The sequence below is a fragment of the Bubalus bubalis genome, chromosome 4 (assembly GCF_019923935.1).
Source record: "Bubalus bubalis isolate 160015118507 breed Murrah chromosome 4, NDDB_SH_1, whole genome shotgun sequence".
NCBI classification, from domain to species: Eukaryota; Metazoa; Chordata; class Mammalia; order Artiodactyla; family Bovidae; genus Bubalus; species Bubalus bubalis.
In genome coordinates this window covers 148,080,916-148,107,398 of record NC_059160.1, presented here as the reverse complement: position 1 = coordinate 148,107,398, position 26,483 = coordinate 148,080,916, and the positions used below count along the sequence as shown (strand labels likewise).

The 26,483-nt window shown below is 40.5% G+C and overlaps 1 protein-coding gene across 2 annotated transcripts; it reads right to left on the bottom strand.

The window, feature by feature from the left end:
* Window positions 1-46: 46 nt before the first annotated feature.
* On the bottom strand, window positions 47-26,483 carry OIT3 (oncoprotein induced transcript 3). 2 transcript variants are annotated; one of them, XM_006060590.4, is made up of 9 exons: window positions 26,326-26,483; window positions 21,606-21,980; window positions 20,739-20,846; window positions 16,074-16,196; window positions 12,069-12,191; window positions 10,437-10,597; window positions 8,409-8,824; window positions 2,208-2,307; window positions 47-762 (listed from the first exon to the last, which is right to left on the bottom strand). In XM_006060590.4, exons 1-9 carry the CDS (start codon window positions 26,429-26,431, stop codon window positions 592-594), a joined length of 1,683 nt encoding a protein of 560 aa, XP_006060652.3. In that variant the 5' UTR covers window positions 26,432-26,483; the 3' UTR covers window positions 47-591. The 2 variants fall into 2 exon arrangements, with proteins under 2 accessions (XP_006060652.3, XP_044798177.2); XM_044942242.2 differs by lacking the exon at window positions 26,326-26,483 and adding an exon at window positions 24,448-24,469.

Genomic DNA, 26,483 nt, shown 5'->3' with positions numbered 1-26,483 from the left:
AAATAGTTTACTTAAGACAACATAAAAACCCCAGAGGAAAATATTATGCAGGAGAAAATCCAAATAGTTTATTTTTAGTACATACTTACAGTGATAGACTTCCAAATCCCCTATAACTATTCTGTATTTGAATGGAAATTTTAGGGTATAATTATTATTTACATATTTAAGGAGTCAGTGGGTATTTAAGCCATAATTTCAAGCCACTATTTCATTTTTTAAATTCCTAATTTGGAATAATATACCCAACTTCTGGTTTTAGTGGTGGTGCTACTGTGCCCTACTCTAGGTGTTTTATTGCAGGAAAGAAATGGGGGAGCATGGGGGTGAGCTGTTTTGGGGATGCATGGCACAGCTTTCCACTTTAGGAGGATGAAGCTCCATCTGGAACAGGCTGGTCAGCAGTGAGGTGACTTTTCCTGACCCAGTGGGCTGGAGTCAGAGTGAGTCGGTTCTGGGGGTTTGTCTAAACCCAAAGTGTAAGGTTTAAAGCAGCATGGTGTTCTAGAGTGTCAACTGATGTTCTCAGAAGACAAGGGGAGAATTCCAGAGAGACAGGCAGCTGCAGGAGGACGTGGGTGGTGGGCTGTCCTAGTCCTCCCAGTCGATGCTGATTGGCCCGCCTGTCAGCATCTGGCTCTGTGGACCACTGGCGTCCTCTTCTCCTGCCTCCCGACGCACGCGCCGGTGGCAGCCCTGAGCACAGCGAGAACGCTCCTCTAGCATCCCGCAGACCAGGACCCGGCAGTGCAGGAACACTTCCTGGAAAGATCACAATGATAAAGAACAAAAACAGTGAAGACAGCTGCCAGCTGGGGGGTGCCTACTAGAAGCCAGACACTACCAAATACTTCATATGTTTTATCTCATTTCATCTAAACAACCGCCCTTTGAGACAGATGTCATCCCAATTTTACAGATAAGGAAATTAAGAAGGTTAAGGATCTTGTCCAGATTCACACATTTAGTAATGTGGCAAACATACTCAATCACATGGCTGATTTAAACCTGACATCCACAACTTCTGCCTCCGTGCCTGGACACAAGAGACCCTTGTGAGGACAACGTCTAATAACATTAACATCTTGATTCGTCACATCAAGGTCTGGGCATAACATGGGGTCCCACCCACTTCTGTGTAAAGTAACAAGTTCTTTCTCCAAGCTTCTTCCTATAAGTAACTTCCCAAATGCCTGCTGCCGAGTTGAAGAGGAAGGTCAGGGTTAGCCATCATGGTTAGCAGTTATTTCCGAACAGTGATGAAGCTGGACAGCACATGAATACACTTAGATGCGATATGGAAAAAACTGTTGGCCTCAAACTTTCCTTTAAGTTGTTTCAACAATTCTACTAAAATAAAAAACCTTCCACCTTAACACAGTATATCAATATATGGCCTCTTATAACCTCTATTTACTTATATACATTAAAAAACTGTTTCATATTCAATTTGCATTTCAATTTTTTATGACAAGAGTTTTTTCATATCTCCTTTTTCTATATTTCATTGTACATTAACTGCTTAATATTGCATCAATTTATGCACTGGCTTAATGCCTCTCTCATAACAGTACTCTATAAGCACATTCAACAAACCATGTTTTTATTTTTGTTTCTGAGAAGCTGTCAGAATTGAAAATTTTAGACTGATAATTTTATGGTTATTACACATTGTCAGATTATTAATTAATTGTCAGGTTATTACACAACTTTCTAGAAGGTATATCAACTTATATTGCTAGTATACACATCTCCCTATAGCCTTGAAAGTTAGGATTTATAATTTTTTAAAATTTCATATGTATAAAATAGTCTTATAATTATTTGAATTGGCATGTAAAACAGTGAAATACTGTTTTCACTGAACATTTCACTATTTGTCTTTTTTGCAAATATTCTCTCCATATAGTTTGCCATGTGACCACTACACAGGCTTTTTCAATCACACCTGCTCACAAGGATTTTGTATTGTAATCACATCATATTTTCTTTGAACAAGCCTAGTTAATTTATTGGGAGGGGGCAGATGATTCTGACATTCACGGAGGTGTTAAGATTCTAGATGGCCAGTTTTATAGTACTTTTCATAAGGTCATGCAGATCCCAATGGTAGGCTTTAGAATGTGAACCAATTGGGACAGTAGGAAGGCTCGGGTTCATGGGGGGAGAGGGCAGGCAGCTCTGCAAGGTACAGGTGCTCGGCTCACCTTGTGGTCTTTGCCCACAAACTTGAAGACGGGGACCTGAAAGTGCTTTGCGAGGTGATCCCGGGATGTGTACTGCTTCACTGAGTCATCTGAAACACAGCTGGAAGCAGGGCAGGACAGCACGTAAGACTTGATTTCTTTAACAGGGGTGGAAAAACAATCCAGTCCAACGGGTTTGGTCCAAGGAGAGGCAAACGGGGTGGAGGAGGTTGGGCTGCACTCAAGATTTTTGAGAATGAAGGAAAAATGAAATCCCTTCCCTGTGAAGGCATCTCAGACACAGCTCTGCTCATTAACGCTCTCTGTCCCATCTCTCATTCACTGTACCCACAAACTGTGCACCAGGACCTCCTGTTAAGTCAATATATAGAAGTATTAGTAACAGCAACAACATTTATTATAAAGATATCTTTTGATATTGGGGTATCTTTTTAAGGCTTTAATGGCACCCCACTCCAGTAATTTTGCCTAGAAAATCCCATGGACGGAGGAGCCTGGTAGGCTGCAGTCCATGGGGTCCCTAAGAGTCGGACACAACTGAGCGACTTCACTTTCACTTTTCACTTTCATGCAATGGAGAAGGAAATGGCAACCCACTCCAGTGTTCTTGCCTGGAGAATCCCAGGGACGGGAAGTCTGGTGGGCTTCGGTCTATGGGGTCGTACAGAGTCGGACACGACTGAAGTGACGCAGCAGCAGGAATTCTGCATTCATGTACTTTATTACTGATTTGAGAAGGCTTTTGTTTAATGAAATTTCACTATATTTATCAGACACCTAACAGATACTCACCCCTGAAGGGGATCCAAAGGTGAGTAAACCCCAATTTGTACAACAAGGAGCTGCATAAAGATGTCAGTTTCTTAGATAATAACTAGACCTATTGGGGGAAAATAATTTACTTCCAACATGTTTTAATACCTCTTTTCACAGATTTAATGCCAAATTTTAATTTGATAGGCTTTGAGATTTTAATCTCAGGTCTACCACTTGAAGTGAAACTCCTAGGCTCACCTCAGGGTTAGCTGGGGGGAAAAGAGGGGTTCTTGATTCTCCACTTTGAGCCCAAGGATTAGAATAGATGAACCATTTTTCCTAAAGGCCAGGGCTCATACATATATTGTGGAGGGAGGTGGGAGGGGGGTTCAGGATTGGGAACACGTGTACACCCATGGCGGATTCAGGTTGACGTATGGCAAATCCATTCTGAATTCAAAAGGAACTTTTACCTATTTTCCTTTTCGTGGATGTGGATGCTTCATAGTTTCTGTCTACCAGGCAGTAAAAAAGTGGGATCAGATATAAACACCTATAAAACTGGATACTTACTCCACATATTTACAGAACACTTTCTAGTTTATTGCTAATTGCTGTTTCAGGGCAGTCAAAAAATCCAATAAAATTATTTAAAAATAAGACACCTTGACTTGTATTACCACTGGTACCTTATTCCCCTAAACTGAAGAGGATCTAGAAATATAATGTGGTTTCTGTTATTTATTATATTTATGTACACATTGTCATTTTCCTGTGGTTAAATGAATCTATGCCATTTCTGATTATGTTCTCAAATACCTATTGCATATCTAATCTGTGTGACATACTCTGCTGGGTGCTGCAGAGGAGTTAGAGATGAACAGTATGGTCTGTGATGTCGGGGAACTTAAAAGTCCAGTAACTGCCTCAGCATTTTCAATTTATCTTTACCTAAAATACTATTTAAAAAAAATTGAAGTATAGGTGATTTACGATGTTAATTTCTGATGGACAGCAAAGTGATTTAGGTATACACATATATGTTTTTTTTCATATTCTTTTCTACTACAGGTTATTACCAGATATTTACTGTAATTCCCTGTGTTATAGTGTTTGTGTATGCTCAGTCGTGTTTGACTCTGCAACCCCATGGACTGTAGCCCACCAGGCTCCTCTGTCCCTGGAATTTTCCAGGCAAGAATACTAGGGTGGGTTGCCATTTCCTCCTCCAAGGGATCTTCCCAACCCAGGGATCAAACCCACATGTCCTGAGTCTGCTGCATTGGCAGGTGGATTCTTTACCACAAGTGCCCCCTGGGAGGCCCTATGCTATACAGTAGGCCCTTGTTGTTTGTTTTATATACAGTAGTGTGTATCTGTTCATCCCAAACTCCTGCTTTATCCCTTCCCCAAATCCCAACTTCCCCTTCAGTTTGTTTTCTATGTGAGTCTCTTTCTGTTTTGTAAATAAGTTCATTTGTGTCATATTTTAGATTCTACATATAAGTGATAGCATATGGTGTTTGTTTTCCTCTGTCTGACTTACTTCACTTAGTGTGATAATCTTTAGGTCCATCCATGTTGCTGCAAATGGCATTATTTCATTCTTTTCTGTGGCTGAATAGTAAAAAAAATACTATTTTTTAAAGAGGAAGAGTTGTTGTAGGGTAACACATTACAGAATAGAACCCAAGACAAACTCTGGCTCTTGATTTGGTGTTTGCTGGGATTAGACAATTCTAGTTCATCAACTCCAAGTTCATGTGCTAAAAGAAAGAAACAGCAAACAGTACGGGGAAGTTCAAATACCTGATTACCCAAAAGCTGTCCAATAGCAGGCTTTGGAATTCAATGTTTCTTTTTCTGGAGATAAACTTTCTAATTCTACTTTGCTTAGGCTTGCATTAAATTTTTTTTGCATTCTCAGACCATATGCCAACTAAAACTAGAGGGAAGCAAATCAGATGTGTTAAATATCAGGGAAAACCAGCCTGATTTAAATTCAAGCTGAGGACAATGAATAATCAACCAATTTACAAATATAAGTAAACAGCATTATGTTTATTTTAGGACTCTGAACTAGCCCCAAATTAGTATTATGAAAACATTCATTCAATAATTCATTAGACAAATAGTTAATGAGCTTTACTGTATGTAGGCAAGGCATTGAGGACGATGAAGATTTCTAGTTCTGGTTAGAACAATCAGGGAAGGCTTCATGGAGGGAAAAAAAAAATCCCAATGTGTCTCAAAGGACCAGTAAGAATCAGACAGGAAGAAAAAGGAAAGAAAATTTCAGGCAGTGGAAATGGCAGCTGCAGAATCAAGAGAGTGTAAGGAGCAACAGAAACTGTGAAATGCCCATAGTTCTCTTTGGCAGGAGCAGAAACTGGAGAAGGTAGAGGTCAGAGGGTGAGGCATAGCGAGCCAAACTGAGAGCTATGTTTTTTCTTGAGGGAGTATCTCAAATGCATCATTACTGCTCTTAGCTAATACTGTACTATCCAATATTGCACTAGAGATGAAACTATTTGCCCATGTATAGTGGAAACAAATCCACATAGCTGTGTTTTCGAGTTCTGCTTATGCTCTTGAACAATTTTAATATCTTCCATAGCATTGTTTTTGTGTGTGCTAAAGGCTGGAAAATTAAATAGCACATCTTCTTAGAACTGTATAAAATATAAGCATAGAATCCTAACTGAGGGTCTGGGTTACATGTTTTCCCAGTAACTTTCCCAGTTAAGACTATATGTTTTCAAAAGTAAATGCAAGGGGCAGGAGAAAACTTGTGGTAAGAGAAATATTCACTGCCTTGATGTAGTGATAGCGTCACCAGTATGTAGACATCAGAACTTACCAAATCGTACACTTAATCTTTTGGCCACACTGGGTGGCTTAGTTCCCTGACCAGGGATCGAACCCAGCTCCCTGAAGTGGAAGCATAGAGTCCTAACTACTGGACCTCAAGGGAATTCCCCAAGCTGTATACTTTGAATAGCATATTTATTGTGTACAAACAGCACTGCAATAAACCTGTAAAAAATTTAAAAGTAATCACCCCCTACAAAGTAAATCCATCCCCAAATCTACTTAGCACTAATTATGTGACTGAAAAAGAAAAGAAATAAAAATTGATGCTTCTATGTTTCATTTTAAAACACTGTGGGGATCACTTTAAGACAGCAAGAAACCCAAAGGCCTGCCGTCTCCTATGAGACCTGCCTCTAGCCATCCAAAGCAGCTCAGATGCCTTTTCCAGATTGTGAAAACAAGCTAAGGAGGCTACAGGAATCTGAAGCTAGAGGTACTCCTGCTAGTAAACAGCTAAATTTACCAACCAAAGAAGTCAAGAGCCATCAGTATGTTTTCAACAGGAATCTGACTATATATATAATTTGTTTTTCTTTTGACTGGATACCCAGGGCTCTGTGGAGATGAGACTTGAGAGCTGGGATGTAGGAGGCTGTGTTTGGAAGCTTTCATCTGTCCAGGTGAAAGATAATGAGGGCTGGAAATAAGGCAGTGAGAGTGGAGAACTGGGTTGGGATATTGCTACTTTTAGAAAGGCTTTGCAGTTGATCCTAATGTGTATCAAAAGTTTAAAATCACTGTGCAGGAAATGGATAGCCGCAGGGAAAGGTCGCCTGTGGTGAGAGATCCAGGGGGTTAAAAGCAAAGGAGAAATTTCAGAGTCTATCAGGGTAATTAGCAAAGGGCATGAACCAGGGCACATCTGTGGTGCTCTGCACTAGGCCATTTCCCTTTTCTTAAGCGGCAGGTCCTGACCTGCTAGAGATATGTCCCATCTGACATTGAGGATGAGGAAGGAACTGATGAGATACAGCTATGAATTTGGGATGTGAGTGTAATTTTCCTGGGAATGTAAGCAGTAGATGTGGTAACTGTTTGGCTTTTAATGATACATGGACACATGCAAACTTCAACAAATACAGAACTCTCCTTTGTATAAAACAAGCAAACAGAAACAAAGTTCATTTGATCGCTCCTCTCCTAAAACCAACCAATTATTTCATCTCTCTCCTTCACGACCAAACTTCTTAAAAGAGGGGTCTGCATTTGCTGCTTCCACATCCTTATCCTCTTGCATTTCTCATTCCCCATCTGCCACCCTTATGCGAAGAGCCTACTCATTGGAAAAGTCTCTGATGCTGGGAAAGATTGAGGGCAAGAGAAGGGGACGACAGAGGATGAGATGGTTGGATGGCATCATTGACTCAATGGACATGAGTTTGAGCAAACAGGGAAGCCTGGAGTGCTGCAGTTCATGGGGTCGCAAAGAATCAGACACAGCTTAAAGACTGAACAACAACCATGCCACCCATGCTCTACAATCTCTCTGACCAGTTTAATCAATCCTATGTACGTATATTAAGTTGCTTCAGTTGTGTCCAACTGTGTGACCCAATGGACTGTAGCCCGCCAGGTTCCATGGGATTCTCCAGGCAAGAATACTGGAGTGGGTTGCCATGCCCTTTTCTAGGGGATCTTCCTGACCCAGGAATTGAACCCGAGCCTCAGATGCTGCTGGAGAAGGAAATGGCAAGGGACCAGGGATCCAATCTATGTTCCCTGCATTGGCAGGCAGACTCTTTACCATTGAGCCACCAGGGAAGCCCAGGCATTTACATTAGAATATTATTTGGAATTATCATATTCAGTATTTTTATAGCAAATCTGCTTTTCAACCTATGTCCTTTCATCTTGGTTAAGGACATCTAGTCAGTCATAACAAGTTAGACCCCTTGGAGTCATTCTGGACTCTGCTCTTCCTCACCGGTTTTTACCACGAAAATGTGCACAAGTGGTTTCTGAACTAATTAAGAGCAGGCAAGAGTGCTGCTTGGTTTTATGAAATGATTGAAGTTGCTATTGTGTCCAGAGATCAAATGTGAAAGTGTTAGTCCCTCAGTCTGTCCAACTCTTTTCAATCCCATGGACTGTAGGCTACCAGATTCCTCTGTCCATGGAATTCTCTAGGCAAGAACACTGGAGTGGGTTGCCATTTCCTTCTCCAGGGGATCTTCCTGACCCAGGAATTGAACCCGAGCCTCCTATGCTGCTGGAGAAGGAAATGGCAACCCACTGCAGTGTTCTTGCCTGGAGAATCCCAGGGACAGGGGAGCCTGGTGGGCTGCCGTCTATGGGGTCGCACAGAGTCAGACACGACTTCACTTTCATTTTTCACTTTCCTGCATTGGAGAAGGCAATGGCAACCCACTCCAGTGTTCTTGCCTGGAGAATCCCAGGGACGGGGGAGCCTGGTGGGCTGCCGTCTATGGGGTCGCACAGAGTCGGACATGACTGAAGTGACTTAGCAGCTTAGCAGCTCCTATGCTGCAGGCAGATTCTTTACCATCTGAGCCACCAGGGAAGACCCGGATGAGAACTAAGGCTAATCCATCATTCAAGAAGCCTACTTACCCATCCTGGATGAGGTAGTACTTCATGATCTCGTCGATCTTGGATGTGGGGGTGGCAAAGCAGCTCTCCACCAGGCTTTCTAAGCCATTCACGTGCACCAGGGGCTCAATACCAAAGTAGAGGGAATCTCGCAGCTTGAGAGTAGGCAGGGCTTCCCGGTAAGGCTCTTCGAACTCATGGTCCTTGAAGATCTCCAGAGTGAATGGGAAGATTCCTTGACTGCGGCTCATGATTTCCAGCGGGGTGTTGCGAAGGTTGGGAACATAGCCTTCGGAAATGGTGTACAGGCGTGGAAACTCACAGGTCACAGGAATCAGCAGTTTGCTGGTTCGAATGATGATGTCGCCGCTGCTCCCTGGGGTCTGCTTGGGTAGACCTGTCACCAGGTTGCTAGCCACGATCTTGTCGTTCACCACCTGAGCCAGGCCAGAGCCAGGAGAGGAAAGAGTCTCTGTTTATTTCTACAGAGCACCCTACCTGCTGCCCACCATAACATTCTCCAAATTTCTCTTTATGTCAAAACACATGAGAGATTCAGTTGCTAAAACCTGAAATTAAAAAAAAAAAAAAAATCGCTTCTCCTCTTTTTACTAACATGTTTTGACTGTTAAGAGTTTTATATACCACTTCATGGTCAACCCACACATTCCTTTGGAGTTATTAATCATAAAAACCTGAGCTATGCAGAATCAGCAAATTCAAAGCTCTGATAGTTTAGAAAAGAACAGCCTCTGTATATTATATTTTTTCTGGAATCCTAGACTTGGTGATTGTGCAGCAGCATGACCTTGGGCTGAGCTTATCTGCATGTGGGCTTCAGCTGTCGCATTTACTGAGATGATTTTCAGTTCTTCATCTCTAGCCTTGTCTGCTCTCCTGTGTTCCAAGAACCCCTGGCTCATTGCAGGGCATTTCTATTTGATTATCCACAGATATGACAAAACACAATTTGCCTAAAGTGGGTCCTTCTCAAATATCTCCCCAACATCTCATCCCAAGTCTAATTAGCTCTCTGATTTTTCTCTGTTTCCATAAATAAATACTTGTTTATTTGATTGCAAGGGCCTCTACACCAACTCCTGGGTCTAGGTCCTCTTTTTTCTATTCATTTTGTCCACTTCTGATTTCATCATAACAGTGCCCGATTCATCCCATTCCTATGGGGATAAGCCAAACGTCTCACCCCAGCACACAAAGCAGATCTTTGAAAGCACAGTCTCCCTCCACCCACTTTTCCAGTTTCCTTTCCATTATTCATTCCTTGCCAGTCAGGTTATGTAGCCCATTCGCTCAGCATAAGCCTCAAGAATTCACATCGCTGAGACTTGATCACTTGTTTCTCATCTGAAATGCCCTTTCTCCACCTCTCTGCCTGTATAAACCAGGCATATGCTTCCACCCCAAATCAAGTCTCACTTGTCCTGACTACTCCAGGGTTTGTCCCTTTCTGGCCTCCTATACCACCGTCAACTGTATCCCTGACTCATATTTTATGTGTGTTGTCTTTTAGGAACCATGTATGTTCCTAAGTCAGGAATCTTATTTTGCATATATTTCACATATCCCTCAGCCTCCCCAGCACAGGGCTGTGCACAGATTCTTGGAAGGAAGAACAAATCTTTTACCTCTACCTGGTTCAATCCTTGGATTCACTTGTTATCTCATGAATTAATCATTTTTTCTTCAAGTAAAATAATTGGTCAGAGGAGACACAGTAGGCTCCCCGTACTGGGGCTGACGCACTCAGGAAAATGTCTGTGCATGTTGGAGAGATGGTATTCAATAGTATTTGAGAACTGAAAGAGCAGAATTCTTTTTAACTTGCTGTCTTCCCAGTGTCAGGACCACAGCACAGCACAGATGCTCAATAACACGTTTGTTAAATGAACAGCATATGAATTTTTGAGCGCCAGTCTTTTATGCGGAAATATGTCATCTATGACACAAGCCACAACGCACACCTTCATCAACCAATTCCCAAATAACTAGATTTGGTCATTCCCCAAGAGTCCTCCAGGAAGAACCTACATCAACCACTGTGCCACACGTCTTGAGGGAGAAGAGGATGTTCACATGGGTGCCATTGGACACGCCTCGGCAGGAGGTGTTGGTCAGGAAGAGCTCCAGACCGCCAACCAGGTCCCTGGGGATGCTCACTTCGATGGTGTTCGACTTGCAGAATACAGGAACTGTGGGGACAGGGGATGCTGTTAGAACCAGGAAAGCGGAACTGGGAGAAGGGGACGGAGACTACTAGGAGAAACAACTTCTCCCTCTTGCACTTTGAGCTTTTTTGTGGTCAAATAATGCTCATCAAATACTGTATTATTTCCCAAATGAAGAAATAGTGTTCTGAAGTTTCCATTTAACAAACATTTGAAAGAGTGTCTAGCATAACTCCATGTATCAAAACACTTAAAAATGAACTTTTAGCAGAAACACAATTTATTGGCAATACAGGAAAAATACTGCTTTGATATGGGCTTAAATTACATAATGTTACTGCTTTGACTTCACCATTAATTATTGCCCCATAAAACAGTGGTAATAAAAACAGCATTAGTGCACTTGGGGAAGAGTTCCAAATCATCCTTGCATGGCTCAGTAAACCATAAACTGTGATATAAATCCCACTTTAATTTAATATAAAAAGATTGCTTTTCTTAAGCATTCTCGTCTCAAGACTGTACAAATGTCCTAAAATAAGTACTTCTGAGTACTGTCAGACAAAACATGAGGGCAATATCAGTGTATGAGGGCACATAATAGCAATGACTTAGTATTAAGAAATCACAGATAGGTGCTTATTAAATATTTGCTGGATGAATAAATTAATATTCTGGACATAAATAACTAGATTTCCAGAAAAACAATGATCTGTTAGAAAAGAGGAACTCCATCTAAATTAAGTATTGAATATTAGTTATTCAACTAATAATAGAAATCAGGGTAAATGAAATCAAAAGTAAGAAGCAAAGGAAACCATATGTTCCAGCAATCCATTTCTGAGTATAGATCCCAAAGAACTGAAAACAGGATCTCAAAGAGATATTTGCATACACATATTCATAGCAGCATTATCGACAATAGCCAGGAGGAGGAAGCAATCCAAGTGTCCATCAATGGATGAATGGATAAATAAAATGTGGTGTACACACGCAGTGGAATAGCTTTACAAAGGAAAGAAATCCTGTCATACGCTACATGCGTGAAACTTGTGGACAATTTACTAAGTGAAATTAAGTCAATCACAAAATGACAACTTGTAGGAATCCATGTATATCACACACCTAAAATAGCTGGCTTCCTGGAAACTGAAAGTAGGATGGTGGTTGCCAGGGGCTGCAGGGAGGAAGGAGGGAGGGGTAGCTGTTTTTAACGGGTACAGAGTTTTAGATGTGCAAGATGAAAAAGTTCTGAAGATTTGCTGCACAAAAATGTGAATATACTTAACACTACTGAACTATGCACTTAACACTGGTTTAGATGGTAAATTTTATGTTACATTTTTTTAACTGCAATTTTTGAATGATTCCAGAGTGAACACACACTGCTGAAAGAGCTGGTATTGTAAAAGATGAGAATCTTGACACACTTGGGTGAGGAAGACAGGGAAATTTGGGGCAGAAGAAGTCAGAGCAGAGGCTAAGCATGTAGTACCTTGGCAAGTGTGGTTATCCTCAGACAGCACCAAGCCCCGGGGACATTCACACCGATAGCCTCTCTCAGATGTAACGCAAGAATGGCTGCAGCCACCATTGTTATTGTGGCATCCTTCAATGTCTGCAATAAAAACCGAAAGAAAAAGGAAGGATCTTGTAGCCCTCTTCCCCAAGAATTCTGGTTCTTGGGCTCATGGTTTGCATCAGGCATTATACTTGACTTACCATAGTATCACTGGGGCCCAGCTCAGTCACTGAGACATGCCGGAATGTCCACAAAGAAGTTTTGATTAAATGTTAGAGCTACAAAGAGCCATCTTACAACACAAACACAGCTCTCACCATTTAAGCTGGTCATTTTGTAGAATGCCCTTCAACCCGGATTTGTCTGTTTTTCTCACAATTAAAGTATAATTTGGGGAGGAAGACGGAAAGTCATTTCTTAATTGCTGTAACATTTAGTCCACCCAATTTTGAAATGTTTATTACTGATGTAAAAGGAACTGACAAAATATAAATTCAAGCAGAGCAGCTAAATGGATCAGAGTTACTCAGAGTTATTGCCAATGGTTGGATCACCAGCCCCTCTCCTCGAATCTCTAGGAATAACAGCACTGTAGATATTTTTCTTGGGTTGACAGCACATTATAAAAATGAGACCTGGACAGCACACAGAGATTCCACTCTACTGAGCTCTCTCATTCTTCTCTTATGAAGCAGCTTTTTAAAGTTTTCTTTTTAAAAGTTTTGCATTTTCAAAAAGCATACTCAATCAAATGGGCAAAAAAGGAAAAATATTCAGTTGAAAAATGAAGAAACTACCACATAATGTCATAGTTAGCAGAGGAAAAATAATGACCTTTGTGGGTTCTGGATGCTATCTTCTAGATCATGGATCATCAAACTCTGGCTGCTATATGCTGTTGTATATAAAGTTTTACTAGCACACTCAGTCATGCTCATTTATTTCCCTCTTATCTATGGGGTGCCTTCTCACTACGAGGGTAGACTTGAGTAGTTTCAACAAATTCCATATTAAATATCCACTGTTCAGTCTATGCAGAAAAAGTTTGCTGCTCCCTGTTTTAGGGGTAAGGTAATATTTAAAAGTCCCTGGTGGCTCAGACAGTAAAGCGTCTATCAATGCGAGAGACCTGGGTTCAATCCCTGGGTCGGGAAGATTCCCTGGAGAAGGAAATGGCAACCCACTCCAGTACTCTTGCCTAGAAAATCCCATGGACGGAGGAGCCTGGTGCAGGCAACTGCCCATGGGGTCGCAAAGAGTCGGACACGATTTCAAAGGGAAACCTATTTAAAAGGGAATGCCTTCAGGAATCCTCTGGTGGTCTAGTGGTTAGGACTCTGAGCTCTCAATCTCAACAGTCCAGGTTTGATCCCTGGTCAGAACTAAGATCCTTCATGGCATGGTCAAAAAAAAAAAAAGTGGGGGAGAATGCTTTCAGTTCATTTAAGATGTTCAGGGAAAGATATTAGCCAATTTCCAGTTATAGCTATAAGTCTCAGTTCAATAATGATAAAAATATTAGTTCTTTGGAACATCAGTTAATTAAGTTGGAATGAATCAATTTTTGTGAAATAGGGAGAGAGAATAAATTTGCAGTGAATTAATCTTCACAAAATTTAAGAGAAATTAGCTTATGACCTATTTATAAATCTGTAGTTAAAAAAGATAAAAGTATTCTTACAGGTTTTTTGAATAGCTGCAAATGATATATAATGATATAGAAGAAAGCATAAAATATGCTATAAAATGTTAAAATCAACATTAATAGGAAATTTTTTTCTTAAAAGTGATGTTCCTTAAGTCATTTAATTTTCCTGGGTGTCAGTTTCAATAAATGTAAAATGAAAGTGTTAGATTAAATGTTCATTAAGAATATTTCCAGATCTAAGACTGCAACGCACAAAATAAGCTGAAATTCTTACTTGGATTGAAGAATTTTAAGTCTCTTACAAGGATACACCAAAATGTTTAGACTGGATATATCTAGCAAATGGGATTCTGGGTCCATATCTTTTACTTCTCTGTATTTTCTTCTATGAACATAACTCTTTCATAATAAAACAAACAATAAAAATTACTTAAAAATTAAAAAGAGCCTTTTATTTTAAAAAAGAAAATATGCTAATCTAACAGACTAGCTAAAGAAACAAATATGTTTGGACTATCAATAAAATATAAGGATTTCCATAAAAACAAAAAACCCAAAAACTCCAAAAAGGGCTTCAAATATGAATCTTAATCCTAAAGTGTAATTCATAGTCAAACTTTATATTCTGCTAAAATACTTTTCAGTTATGATTATTAGGTTTTAAAATTATATTAGGATTAACTGTAATATTTCCAATAAAATACTCATGGATAATTACAAATGTTCCTCATGGAACATTTCATTAATATACAAATATGCAAAGATGGCTGTATAACATAAGATTTAAGGAGGATTCAGGATATTACCCTTATCCAATAAAGCTTAAAGTACATTTAGCCTTTTTATAAGAGACAGCAGTTTGATATCCTGGTTAATGGACCCTGAGTTAATAATGCAGACTTTGTGGCATGAAATAAATTGTGACCACTAGCCATAATTTTTCCTTTTCGGGTAGAAGTTTATTATTTTGAATATAGATAGAATAAAGTGAACTCACAAGCAGTGTTATAATGTATTATGCCACACATTCAGTTACCCTCTGGGACATATCATTTGTCCTCTGTAAATAATGATAAGCAGCAGCAGCATTTATCTCTTCCTATAATCTGCAGAGTTTTTTTTCTTTCTTTGGTCTCTCAATTCTCAATGTCATAAGATTCAGATTTATTAAAATAGAAATTATGAAATTTCAGCTCAGATAATTTGCAAGGGCAAATGTGCCTGAGAGAAGGGATACTGTCAAAGCTTCATGTCATAATAGTAGACAATTTCCATTTCAGTTATTCAACATACATTTCAAATTATTTTTTATTACTTAATTATACAAAATGCATACAGAATCTCTGGACTTCCCTGGTGACTCTGTTGGTAAAGAATCTGCCTGAAATGCAGCAAACCCCTGCAATGCAGGAGACCCAGGTTCCATCCCTGGGTTGGGAAAATCCCCTGGAGGAGGAAATAACAACCCGCTCCAGTGCTCCTGCCTGGGAAATCCCATGGACAGAGGAACCTGGTGGGCTACAGTCCATGTCCAACTCTACAGTCCAAGAGTCGTACATGACTTAGTGACTAAAACTGCCACCATACAGCATTTCTACTATCAAATCAGGTAAGTTTACTTATCTCCAGACATGTGTTAATCTCTAATAAATGCAAAGCATATAAGTAAAATAAATGACTTCATAAAAACCAGTTTCCCAAACTTCCAAGATGGTAAGACTCAGGTAGGAAACTTGGTAAAAACACAAACTGTAAGGCCCCTCCCACCTCACTGAACCGGAGTCTCCAGGAGAGAGACCTGGGAAGGGCCGGCTTTAAAAGCATGCAGGTGATTCTCAGCAAGGAAGTCTGAGAAACTGCTATAAACCATTTGTTCTGCCACCTGCCTCCATTATCTTGCTACTTCAGATGTGCTCCCTGGGTCTGCAGCATAGCCAGAACCTAAAAGTTATTTAAAAATGCAGGATCTTCACCTGACCCCAGACCTACTGAATCAGAACCTGCATTTTAACAAGATGTCAGGTGATTTGTGGGTGTATTAAAGTTTGAGAAACATGGAATACCCAGTTTTTATATCCCAAACTAAAAATGCAGCTCTCTGTCTCTTGCAACATGCAACAGCTCCCTTCTGCCAAAGCTTGGAGATAAAATCAGCACTGCATTCTGTCTGCAACAAGCATCCTGCAGTGATACTCAGTGCTGATGAGTGGTTTCTTTACACAGCCGAATTGTTACTCTCTTCTAACCCTGGACAGTTTCATAAATGTCCAAAAAATCAGCCAGTGGATTAGTGGGGGCTCTTGATGTGAATCCCTTCTTGCCCATCTCACCTTCACATGTCTTGCCATCACTTCTTAGCACACGGCCAACCCCACACTCACAGCGATAGGAATTTTTGAGGTTTACACATATCTCACTGCAGCCACCATTGTTTTGCTCACATTCATTTTCATCTGTAGAAGAGAAACCACACCATTTACACAGTGCTGAGCCATGCAGTCTTTTCCCAAGCCGCTTAGCAGAATCACTACATCTTTTCAGATCCTGTTCACAGACTTTCCACAAACCATCTCCAATATAATATTAACCTGGTCTCCTCAACCAAATTATTTGTCCCTCTGCCCTCTGCTGGAGTGAAAGGCAGCTGGTTGTTTGCCAGTTCCTTCCTCAGGGCAAAACTGTTGGGGAAATGAAATTCCCTTTGTTACCTGGTTTCACTTATTTGCTTGTATGGGCGAGTCCCATTTTCTCCAATTCCTGAAACTTACAAATCAAACTGTGTTTTAAATGCATTAAATAAATTTACATTGCGAAAGGATAGGTCTGATGAAATTTTTTGTGAAGCAGTCTTCCTTAATATATATATAGATATATTTTATTCAAGTATAGTTGACATACAACGTTTCAGGTGCACAACAAGGTGATTTAGTCATACATATACGCATATATTAGTTTTGAGATTATTTTCCATTAGGGGTTATTACAAGATATAGACTACAGTTCCCTGTGCTATACAGTAAAACTTTGTTGATTGTTGCATATCTATTTTTTTAAAAAATAAAAATCTAGCAGTCCATTCATACTAAATCAAACAAGTGGAATCAAAATGTTATGAACTGTTTAGCTATGCAAAATTCATGTTTTCTAAAATATATGTATTATGCATACTATTAGTGAGGCAGTCTTCTGTTGGGTTGGCCAAAAATTTTGTTCAGTTTTAAGTAAAAAAAACATTTTTCATTTTCATGAAGAACTCTATTGACTCTATTTACTAACCAAACTCTATTTACTAACTGAACTAACTTTTTGACCAACCCAACGTTATAAACAACTGCCTTTAAAATCTGTTTTAACTATTGGAAGGGCCTTCCCTGGTGGTCCAGTGGTTAAGACTTTGCAGGCAGTGAGGATTCAATCTCTGGTCGGGGAACTAAGATCTTATGTGCCTCGTGGCCATAAAAACAAAATATAAAACAGAAGCAATATTGTAACAGGGCTTCCCTGGCGACTTAGATGGTAAAGAATCTGCCTGCAATGCAGGAGACCTGGGGTCAATCCCTGGGTTGGGAAGAGCCCCTGGAGAAGGGAATGGCAACCCACTCCAATATTCTTCCCTGGAGAATTCCATGGACGGAGGAATCTGGCAAACTACAGTTGATGGGGTTGCAAAGAGTCAGACACGACTGGGCAACTAACACAATGTTGTAACAAATTCAGTAAAGACTTCAAAATACTAAAAACCACCTTTAAAAAAATAAACATTGGAATATTCCCATATTGTACTTAAGTAATGATTGTTATCCTTTTTAAGAATCTGATAAAGGATAATGATTCTTGTTATAAAAAATGTACAGTTGGCAACAAATGTCAATCCACTTCCTCCTACAAACAAAAAATGGGGAGCTTGAAGAGCTAAATTGGTCATGGGTTGGATATAAGCTATAAACTAGGGACTGGGATTTAAATACCCACTAAATGACAGAAGGCACGGCCGTGGGTCCCTGAAAGAAGATGAGCAGGAACTGAAACCTGCTCAAGCCCGGGACCTTGGAAAAGGCATCCCTGTAGTGAAAGGGGCAGAAGAAGGGCTCTGCTCTGAGGCTCGGGTAAGCAGTAAGGAGCTCTCTGCCTGAGGTTCTGAGAGAGAAAAAAGCCTTCATAAAAGCCAAGTCTGGCTCTGCCATGGTTGAAGTATGAAGTCACAATTCCCACATCTCGTGGGGATCTTGAAGCTGAGAAACTGATGTAAACTTTGACCTGGATTGGTGAAACTTCTGTGACAAAAGCATCTGAAACACTGCTGTGTAGTAAAAAAAAAAACAAACACACACACACAAAAAAAACAACTTCTTCAAACCAGGTGATAAGAGTGGAGTGCCACAGAAAAAATTACAATAGAAGATGGTTTACCATAAAACACTACACAGGTGGAGATGATCTGCTATGAGAAACCTGATAAGGTAACAACTGGTAATCTCTGAACTATAGAGAACAGAATAACCCAAGAAAATACATAATACAAGGATTTAAAAAATTACTAAACAGATACGAGGCCAGTAACCAAATAAAAGAATGTGTAGGAAGACAAAGCAGAATTGAAACCAAACACACAGAACCTGTAGAAATGAAAAATACAGTTGAGAAGATTAGGCCCTACTGCCTGGACAGTGGATGAATAGGGGTGCTGGCAGCCTTCCTGGGTACGGCCACACTGGTGCTTGGGTCCAGTCTCTGTCCAAAGCCTGGACTGCTTACCTTGAGACTGATTCTTTTTATCAGAGAGAGAAATACACTTCTACTTATTTAAGCCATTGTTATTTGGGAGTTAATTGTCCGTTACAGCCTAACTCAGATACTCAAGGCCCCAGCAATTCCAATTTTATAGGTATAAAATGAAAAAAGTGTGGAGAAAATCTCACAGAAGAGTTAAGGTTCTTAAAACTATGTTAATTTTAAGAACACACAAAACACTGCTATATAGTTACTTATATATGTTGTTATTGTTATTTATTACATAAATAATAAAAGCATAAAAACAGGGACCAGAAGGACATACCCTTACTTCAAAATACTAATTCCCCTGGAGGGTGAGGAGAAGTAAAAGAGATGACATGAGCTGGCTTTATCTGTGTCTGTAAAATTTTATTAAAAAAAAAAAGAAGAAAAATTTAGCTATAAATCTGGGTACATGAGGGTCTGTTATATTATTTTCTTTACTCTTCTCTCTGCCTCCCCCAAATACATAATTTATAATAAATAATTAAAATTGTTGTATATTTTTTTAAAAACTAAAGTAACATTGACACATACGCATAAACACAAAGCTTTGCCTCTAATTTCAGGGAATTCATGATCTCCCTGAAACCAGTAGACAGACCCCAGGTAGAAACTGGCAGCTTCTCCCTGTATCCTGATAGGCAGAAACATCCAAGGTAAGTTGCTAAGCAAGAGATATGTATGGTGTGAATAACAGGTGACCTTTGATTTAAACAACAGCAGTAATTAAATGTGTATATTTTTATTTTTATATCTGCCTGAATAAATCCTGGAAGCATACATAAGTAAATAATATAGTTTACTTGGGGTGGAGTTGGAGGAGGGGGAAATGGAACAAATGGAGGACAGAGAGCTAGATGTTTCACTGTATACCTGTCATGCTGTTTAATTTGGGAGCTATTTAAATACATTACCTATTCAAAATTTATATTAAAATAAAGGCAGAGAAATGAATGAAAAACCCCTGCCTTAAAAGGAAGCCAAATATTTTCCAACAGATGTGTGTGTGTGTGTGTGTGTGCCTGTGCAGTGTGAGAGGTTGGGGGGGATTGTAGGAACCATCATCTCCCACACCCCAAATCTGTTTGCAATAAATCACATAGTCAAAATCGACCATGCAAGAGCGGTAACAACTGTTATGGGAGGGCCTAACCATGCTCCATAGAACAGTCGGAGGGGGTGGGGGGAAGCTGAGAAACAAAAGCTTTTCTAAAATAAGAACCCTTTGATGGCCCTTTCATACTGATCCCTATCCCATTCTGATCTTGTTACTGCTTTTCTGGAGGAGGCAGGTGTGGGGCAGTGCTTCCCTTTCTCTCTAGACTTGTTTTAAATCTCTTTTGAGTCTGAATACAAAAAGCTTCATAACATTAAACAGAAAAGAGATGACCTCAGTCCTGGGTTTTTCAACTCTATTTTCTCCCAACTGTGGACAACAAAACATATATACAATTAGACAACTCTGCATTTCCAACGAATAACCTGACTCCCCTTACTTGCCACTCAGACAAACCAAAATTATATCACTGAAGCTAGGAGTATACCTGTAGGTAATTCTAGACCAAAGCTATCCAATAGAAATACAAAGCAAGCCACACATATAAAATTTCCTATTAGCCACATTAAAAATTTTGTTAAAAGGCATTGGTAAAATTAATTTTAATAACATATTTCATTTACTCTAGCATTTCCAAAATGTTCCATTGTAATATATAATCAGTATTAAAATCCTTGAGATATGTTCTTTTAAGTAGTCTTCAAAATCCAGTGTATATTTCACACTTACAGCATGTCTCAATTTGGATGATAAATTTTCATCAGAAATATGTGATTTGTACTTCAGAGTCATGAAATTTACAGTTCACTCAAGTTGTTCCACATATTTTTAGTTTTCCAATGACAATGAAGTATTAGCTTTTAAATTAAAATTATGTAAAATTACAGTTCAGTTTTCCAGTCACAGAAGCCATATTTCAAGAGCTTCATAGTCACATATGGCTAGTGGCTACTAGATTGGACAGCATAATCCTAGGCTGTCCCAGTACATGATATAAATTTGACTTGAGGCTTTAATTATGAACTAAAAAGGCAAACCCCATTCCGAGCGTTCAGAGACGCAAAGTGGAAAGATGGTGGTGCTGCGAGGCAAGAAGAGTTTTTTATTTGATTTGTCCTTTTGCCCCTAATAGCCTGTTTCTACTGCAAGATGAGTTTCTTACCAAAGCATGTCTGTCTGTCGGGGCCGAGCACGGTTCCTGGAGCACATGTGCACTCACTGGTACCCAGGCAGCTGCCATGGCAGTCGTCATCACAGATGTCATAAAAATCTATGGAAGGATAAAGATGACCTTTCATGAGGGGTGAGGGTCAGAGGACACTCTCATCCATGAGAAAGCCTCATGAGTTCAATCATGGGGTACGAATTCCTAATCAACATCAAGAGAATTCTCACTGTTCTGGGTTTATATAAGCCACTGGCAAGAGGTCCTGTCCAGGGGCATGGGCATGTTCTGTCATTGAGATCCGTGAGTCCTAACTTCAGATCCACAGACCCCTGGGTGACCCTGGTGTTTTCTGCAAAACCTCACCAGACATGAGCTATAGATTAAATAGTATTATGTTCTACTCTTCTATGCAGTCTATTTTTAAAATGTATACAGATTTTGATGGGATTAATAACATGAAAATTCATTTGAAAGTATTACTGATCTCAAGTAGCTTCTTCCCATTATACATCATTTCTAAAAAATATCAATGGATACTAAGCACAATGCTACCATATGGATGTCTGAAATATGTCTAAAGAAGGGGTCTTCCGTGCTCAGAAAGGCTGGAAATCCACACTAAATTACATAAAAGACAACACTGATCAAAGTCATAGCTCCCTTCCCTTTCTATTCTTAGGAATTTTTCAGAAATCTTAAGAGCAGACCCCAGAAATCATGAGCTAGAGATATCTGTGCTCCTAAATCAATGTTCTTCAGGTCTGAGATACTACCACCACAGAATTTCCTATGGCACGCTTCTCTTTGATGCCATTTCTGTGGCCTTTGAGGGGAGGGGAAAGAGCCCAGGGAAGTACTCACGACCACAGTAGACATGAAAGCAGACGCTGGGCTTGCTCAGACGATACACATAGTAGCCTCCAGGGCAGGACTTGACCTCCACAGTGGTGTTCCACAGGCAGCAGTTGCCGCTGAAGCTCGCGCAGGCCTGGCGTTGCACAATGCCATCACCTTCCAGAGGGTGGCTGCCATTGAGCCAGACAGGTGCATGGGTTCCGCAGTGGTTTTCCGGTATGCAGAAGGTGGGCATAGCATCCCCTGCCATGCCTGTGAAGCGGTACCACTCCCCGTCCACACTGTTGTCACATAGAGGGGAACCTCGAGACTCATCGAATTGGTGCTCAGTATTCCTCCATGGCTCGTTCAGACTGATGTAAGCAGAACAAGGGTCTAGGGCTGGGAATGAAAAGGACACCTCAGAGGCACCTTGATGATTTGGATCACAGTGGCAATAGCCTGCGGAGAAGGCAATGGCACCCCACTCCAGCACTTTTGCCTAGAAAATCCCATGGACGGGGGAGTCTGATAGGCTGCAGTCCATGGGGTCGCTAGAGTCGGACACGACTGAGCGACTTCACTTTCACTTTTCACTTTTCATGCATTGGAGGAGGAAATGGCAACCCACTCCAGTATTCTTGCCTGGAGAATCCCAGGGACGGGAAGCCTGGTGGGCTGCCGTCTATAGGTCGCACAGAGTTGGACACAACTGAAGCGACTTAGCAGCAGTAGCAGCAGCAGCAGCAATAGCTTGAGTTTACTTTCTTGATCTTAGATTTCAAGAAAGAAGTAATCTAAAGTCCCTAAAAGCAGTTGTTTAAGATTCTTCAAGTTGATGTAAACATATTTCATAAATGCCTTTTACATTTGAAAAGTTATTTCAAATCTACTTAAGGCTCTGTGTTTGCATTGGACTAAACCTTTTATCCACAGTATTCCTCTGATAGGATTGTTGTTCAGACCAAAGGAAGTTATAGTCTTACTGAACACTGCACTGGTCAGAGTGGATTTTGACTACTGTGTTCATACCTGGAGGCTATACTTTATGAAAGTAATGGACAAACCTGATGTTCAGAGGATGGTGACCAGATTTAGAAGGGAGCCTAACAATTATTTACTGGGGAAGAAGCTGAGAACTATCATTTGGAGAGAAAAAAAAAAAAAAAAACCCTGCATATTATGTATTACTTTTCAAAAAATATGGAAAAGGCTTGTGAAAGAGGAATTAGGTATTCTGTTACGATGACAAAACAAATTGTTATGGGGAAGTGCATTTCAGTTCACCTATCCAGTAATGGTGGTTTGATTGCTAAGTCGTGTCCGACTCTTGTGACCCCGTGGACTGTAGACTGCAAGGCTCCTCTGTCCATGGGATTCTCCAGGCAAGAATACATGGAGTAGATTTCCATGCCCTTCTCCAGGGGATCTTCCCAACCCAGGGATTGAACAGGCGTTTCTCATTATGTTTTCTGCATTGGCAGGTGGGTTCTTTACCATGAGTGCCACCTGGGAAGCCCAGTATTGGAGAAGCTGTATCACAGTGTGGTAAGCTCTTCATCTTTGGATATTCTGAAAAAGACTGGATGGTCCAACTAGATGGTCATTTATAAGCACGATTATGGGTGGAATTTTGTACTAGTAGGTAGTTTGGCTTGATAATAAATATGTAAACTTATTCCACTGAGAAGTAAAAGGCCTCTGGCACATGCTTTGAAATATACAGTATAGTGGCAAGGGCAGTCTCCATGTGAATGTGGGTACATGTTCCACCAGCTTATTGAAAATATCATGAACTTCGTGTCTTCACAATTAGCCATGGCATCACTGTCTAGAATACAGCAACATTTCAAGCATGCATTTTTAAGGCATAAATAACATAGACAAGTATCTTATCAAAACCATTTTAATGACTGAAGACAGCAATATCTCCAGTATTCTCACTGCTTCTCTCAATTTCAGGAAAATGCTGAATTAACATAGGCAAATTTTGCTTATAAAGAATCTTACAATAAAATCAAGATATTCTAGAAAGGAGACCTAGCCAGAGGATACTATCCTTCTTAATGCATGTGAAGCTGATTTAATTGACATTGTAGGCAGGGAATTCATATTAAGGCTAGTAAACTTTGTGGACAAGAAATTCAGCTTTAGTAAATACTGCACAATAATTAAATGTGATGGGCCTTGTTGATAAGTTGTCAAGAAAATATGTTGAATTTTCCCAGTCTACATTTCCAATTCAAGTTCACTCTCAAAACTTCAGTCACATGTAGAGGAGGGCGTAGCCTAGTGCCCCGCTGAGAATATAACAAGGACAAGAAATAAGTAGAACATTGCATATTCTAAAAAAAAACTTTTGCAGAGTTACACATGGGAGGCACAACCCTCCTTAAAATGTCCCTGAAGTACCCCAGCTGTAGACCATGGTTTGATGTCTCTCGAGGGGAAGAAATGTCCACATACGGACTCTCTACCCTCTGAAAAGGGAGACGTTCCCTCATCTGCTCTCCCAGCTGTGGTTTTCTCTTATGAAGAAAGGTTTCCAGGGCAATTTCACAGGTGATTATATATTCATAGAAATATTTGGTTCATCTCCTTGGCTCTAATTTTACAAGAAATGGTTAGGCACTCAACTTGTAATGGCTTTTACAGAAATTCCTAAACCTCCCTCAGTAACTATTTCATGATTTATAAAGTTTTTCCTTAAATATAACTATCATTTCTTGTGCTATTTGTTAAAAGTTTATTTCTTCTCTTGTAGGGATATATGGCACAAATAGAAATTTACTATCTTCTGTAAAATAAACATATATTAAAAGTTACTCATGCAATATTTTCTAACATTAAATAAACCCATTCCACTCACCCCCCTTTTAAGGGAGTACTTCAATCCTTTAATAATATGGCCACTGGTGTTAATTCCTGCTTTCAGACTCTCAGTGTGGAGGCCAGAATTCGGTATTGTACATGCTGCGTCCTGAACTGGTGATATATGTACACACACCCATATATACACTCCTCAAATGAAAACAGCCGGGTGGATTGCTCTCGAAGTTCAAGCCAGGGGGCCTGGCTGGCAGAGAGCCGGGCAGCCTTTGCCGGGATTCTCGCCCATCAGCCCCCTGGCCAGCTGCCCCTCCCGTATCCCCTGAGCCGGAAACGGCGCGGATGTCCGTGCGACCCGGGGCCATCACCTCTCAGCGGCCCAAAGCAGACAGCAAAGGTCAGCATCGCCGCGCTGTTATCCCCGGGGACCAGGAGTCCTCGACGGTCCTGGTCCGCACCCCCGGCCCCGCCCCTCGGAGGGTCGCCCGATTCTTCGCCCTCTCTCTCTCTTAGGCAGGAAACCCACCTTCTCTTCTTTCCCTCTCCCCCTTCACTTCCTTCCCTCCCACCTCCCCCCTTCTCTGGCCCTTCTTTTCCTTTTTGCTCACTTCTCTCCTCTCAGGCAACCTCACCCCCACCTCAAAAAGTCCCCAGCCTCTAAAGTTTTCCCATTTTATGGCTTGGAGTCAAACGTCCTAGAAGTGCTGGGGGCGGGGTAATTAAAATAAAAAAGATCTAAGAAGGGAGAACGGGTCTGATGGAAGGGTACAGGAGGTAATGGGCAGTTAAGCCAGGGAAGAGAGTGGGGAGAAAGCAGAGAGGAAGGTGAGGGAAGGACGACTTTGGCTCAAGCGACTCTTGGTTACTTACTGGCAGCAGATACTGGGTGATTAAACTTGGCTCAGACCTATCTTTAGGACTATTTTTTAGACTAGTTTTAGATGCAGAGAATAGTTGAGAAGCCTGTATAACGAGTTCACATCTTCTGGCACCCAGCATCCCCTCATGAGATAATCATACACTAGTATGGTTATCTTTGCCACAATTAATGAACCACTGTTGATACCTTAACTCAAGTCCACAATTTCGATTTCTTTAGTTTTTGCCTATACCCTTCTCGGTCCCAGGATCCCATCCTGGATACCACATGACATTTAATTTTCCATGTCTCCTTACTGTCTCAAGCCTAGTTTTAATGTTTATTCTTAAAACTACTAGAGCAAGGCCTTAGTTACCCCAAAGAAATAGGGGCAGTTAAACACTGAGCTTCCCCAAAATGCCAAGGAGTATGGTTCTCTTCATCTCAGCCTCTTCTCACTCTGTCTTCTAGTTAGAACTTACATTCTAATGGGAAAAGGAGAGAGAAAATTGTTACTAACTGTAATGAAAACTTTGCTTTGTTGGCCTGTTTTGTACCAAAGCTGAGTGGGGAGAGAGTTTAAGTTTCACTCAGTCAGTGCAAAAGTCATATTTTAAGATGTCAAACCTAAGAAGTCTGATTTATCCAGATCTGTGCCTTTATGGGCACAGTTAGTCCCCTGTATTTGTTAAAGGAAAAACTCTATCCTCCACTCTGAAAATCTTTTTTTTTTTTCTCTTAAAGTTAGGACTATAAAAGTGCCTAGAAAATAAAGAGGTTAAAATTCCTTTTACACATACTCCAAGAAATATTTAGCTCGTGGAAAGTTGTTTGGATTTGGCAGATCCATGGAAATTTTGGATGCCAGGTGAGAGGCTAAATGGAACATGAAATGAAATTCTCTGAAAACATATCTCCATAGGTTATCAATGACTTTTCTTATACTATTCTAGAACCAGTATTTAAGATACTGGAATCTTGCTCTTAACAACCTGTACATAACAGCAAATTCCTCCAACAAAAAACAATATTGTGCCAAGTACTTGACACAAGACTTACCCCTTGGTGCCACTGATGTTACTATGACGAAGAGGCAAGCGAAGAGCAGGAACCGAGGCATCCTTCTGGACCAGCCACCAGAGACGGACTGGAAAATCCTCTTCATTTCAGTTTTCCTTTGTCTACTTCTTTCTCAAGCACTTAAAAAAAGGCCTCTA

Bases quoted from the DNA above. Each gene is read 5' to 3' on its own strand.
- OIT3 (XM_006060590.4), bottom strand. From the start codon at position 26,431: ATGAAGAGGATTTTCCAGTCCGTCTCTGGTGGCTGGTCCAGAAGGATG. The intron at 21,981-26,325 runs GTAAGTCTTGTG...TTTCATTCCCAG, and splicing joins AACATCAGTGGCACCAAGGG to CCCTAGACCCTTGTTCTGCT. The intron at 20,847-21,605 runs GTGAGTACTTCC...ATCCTTCCATAG, and splicing joins CTTTCATGTCTACTGTGGTC to ATTTTTATGACATCTGTGAT.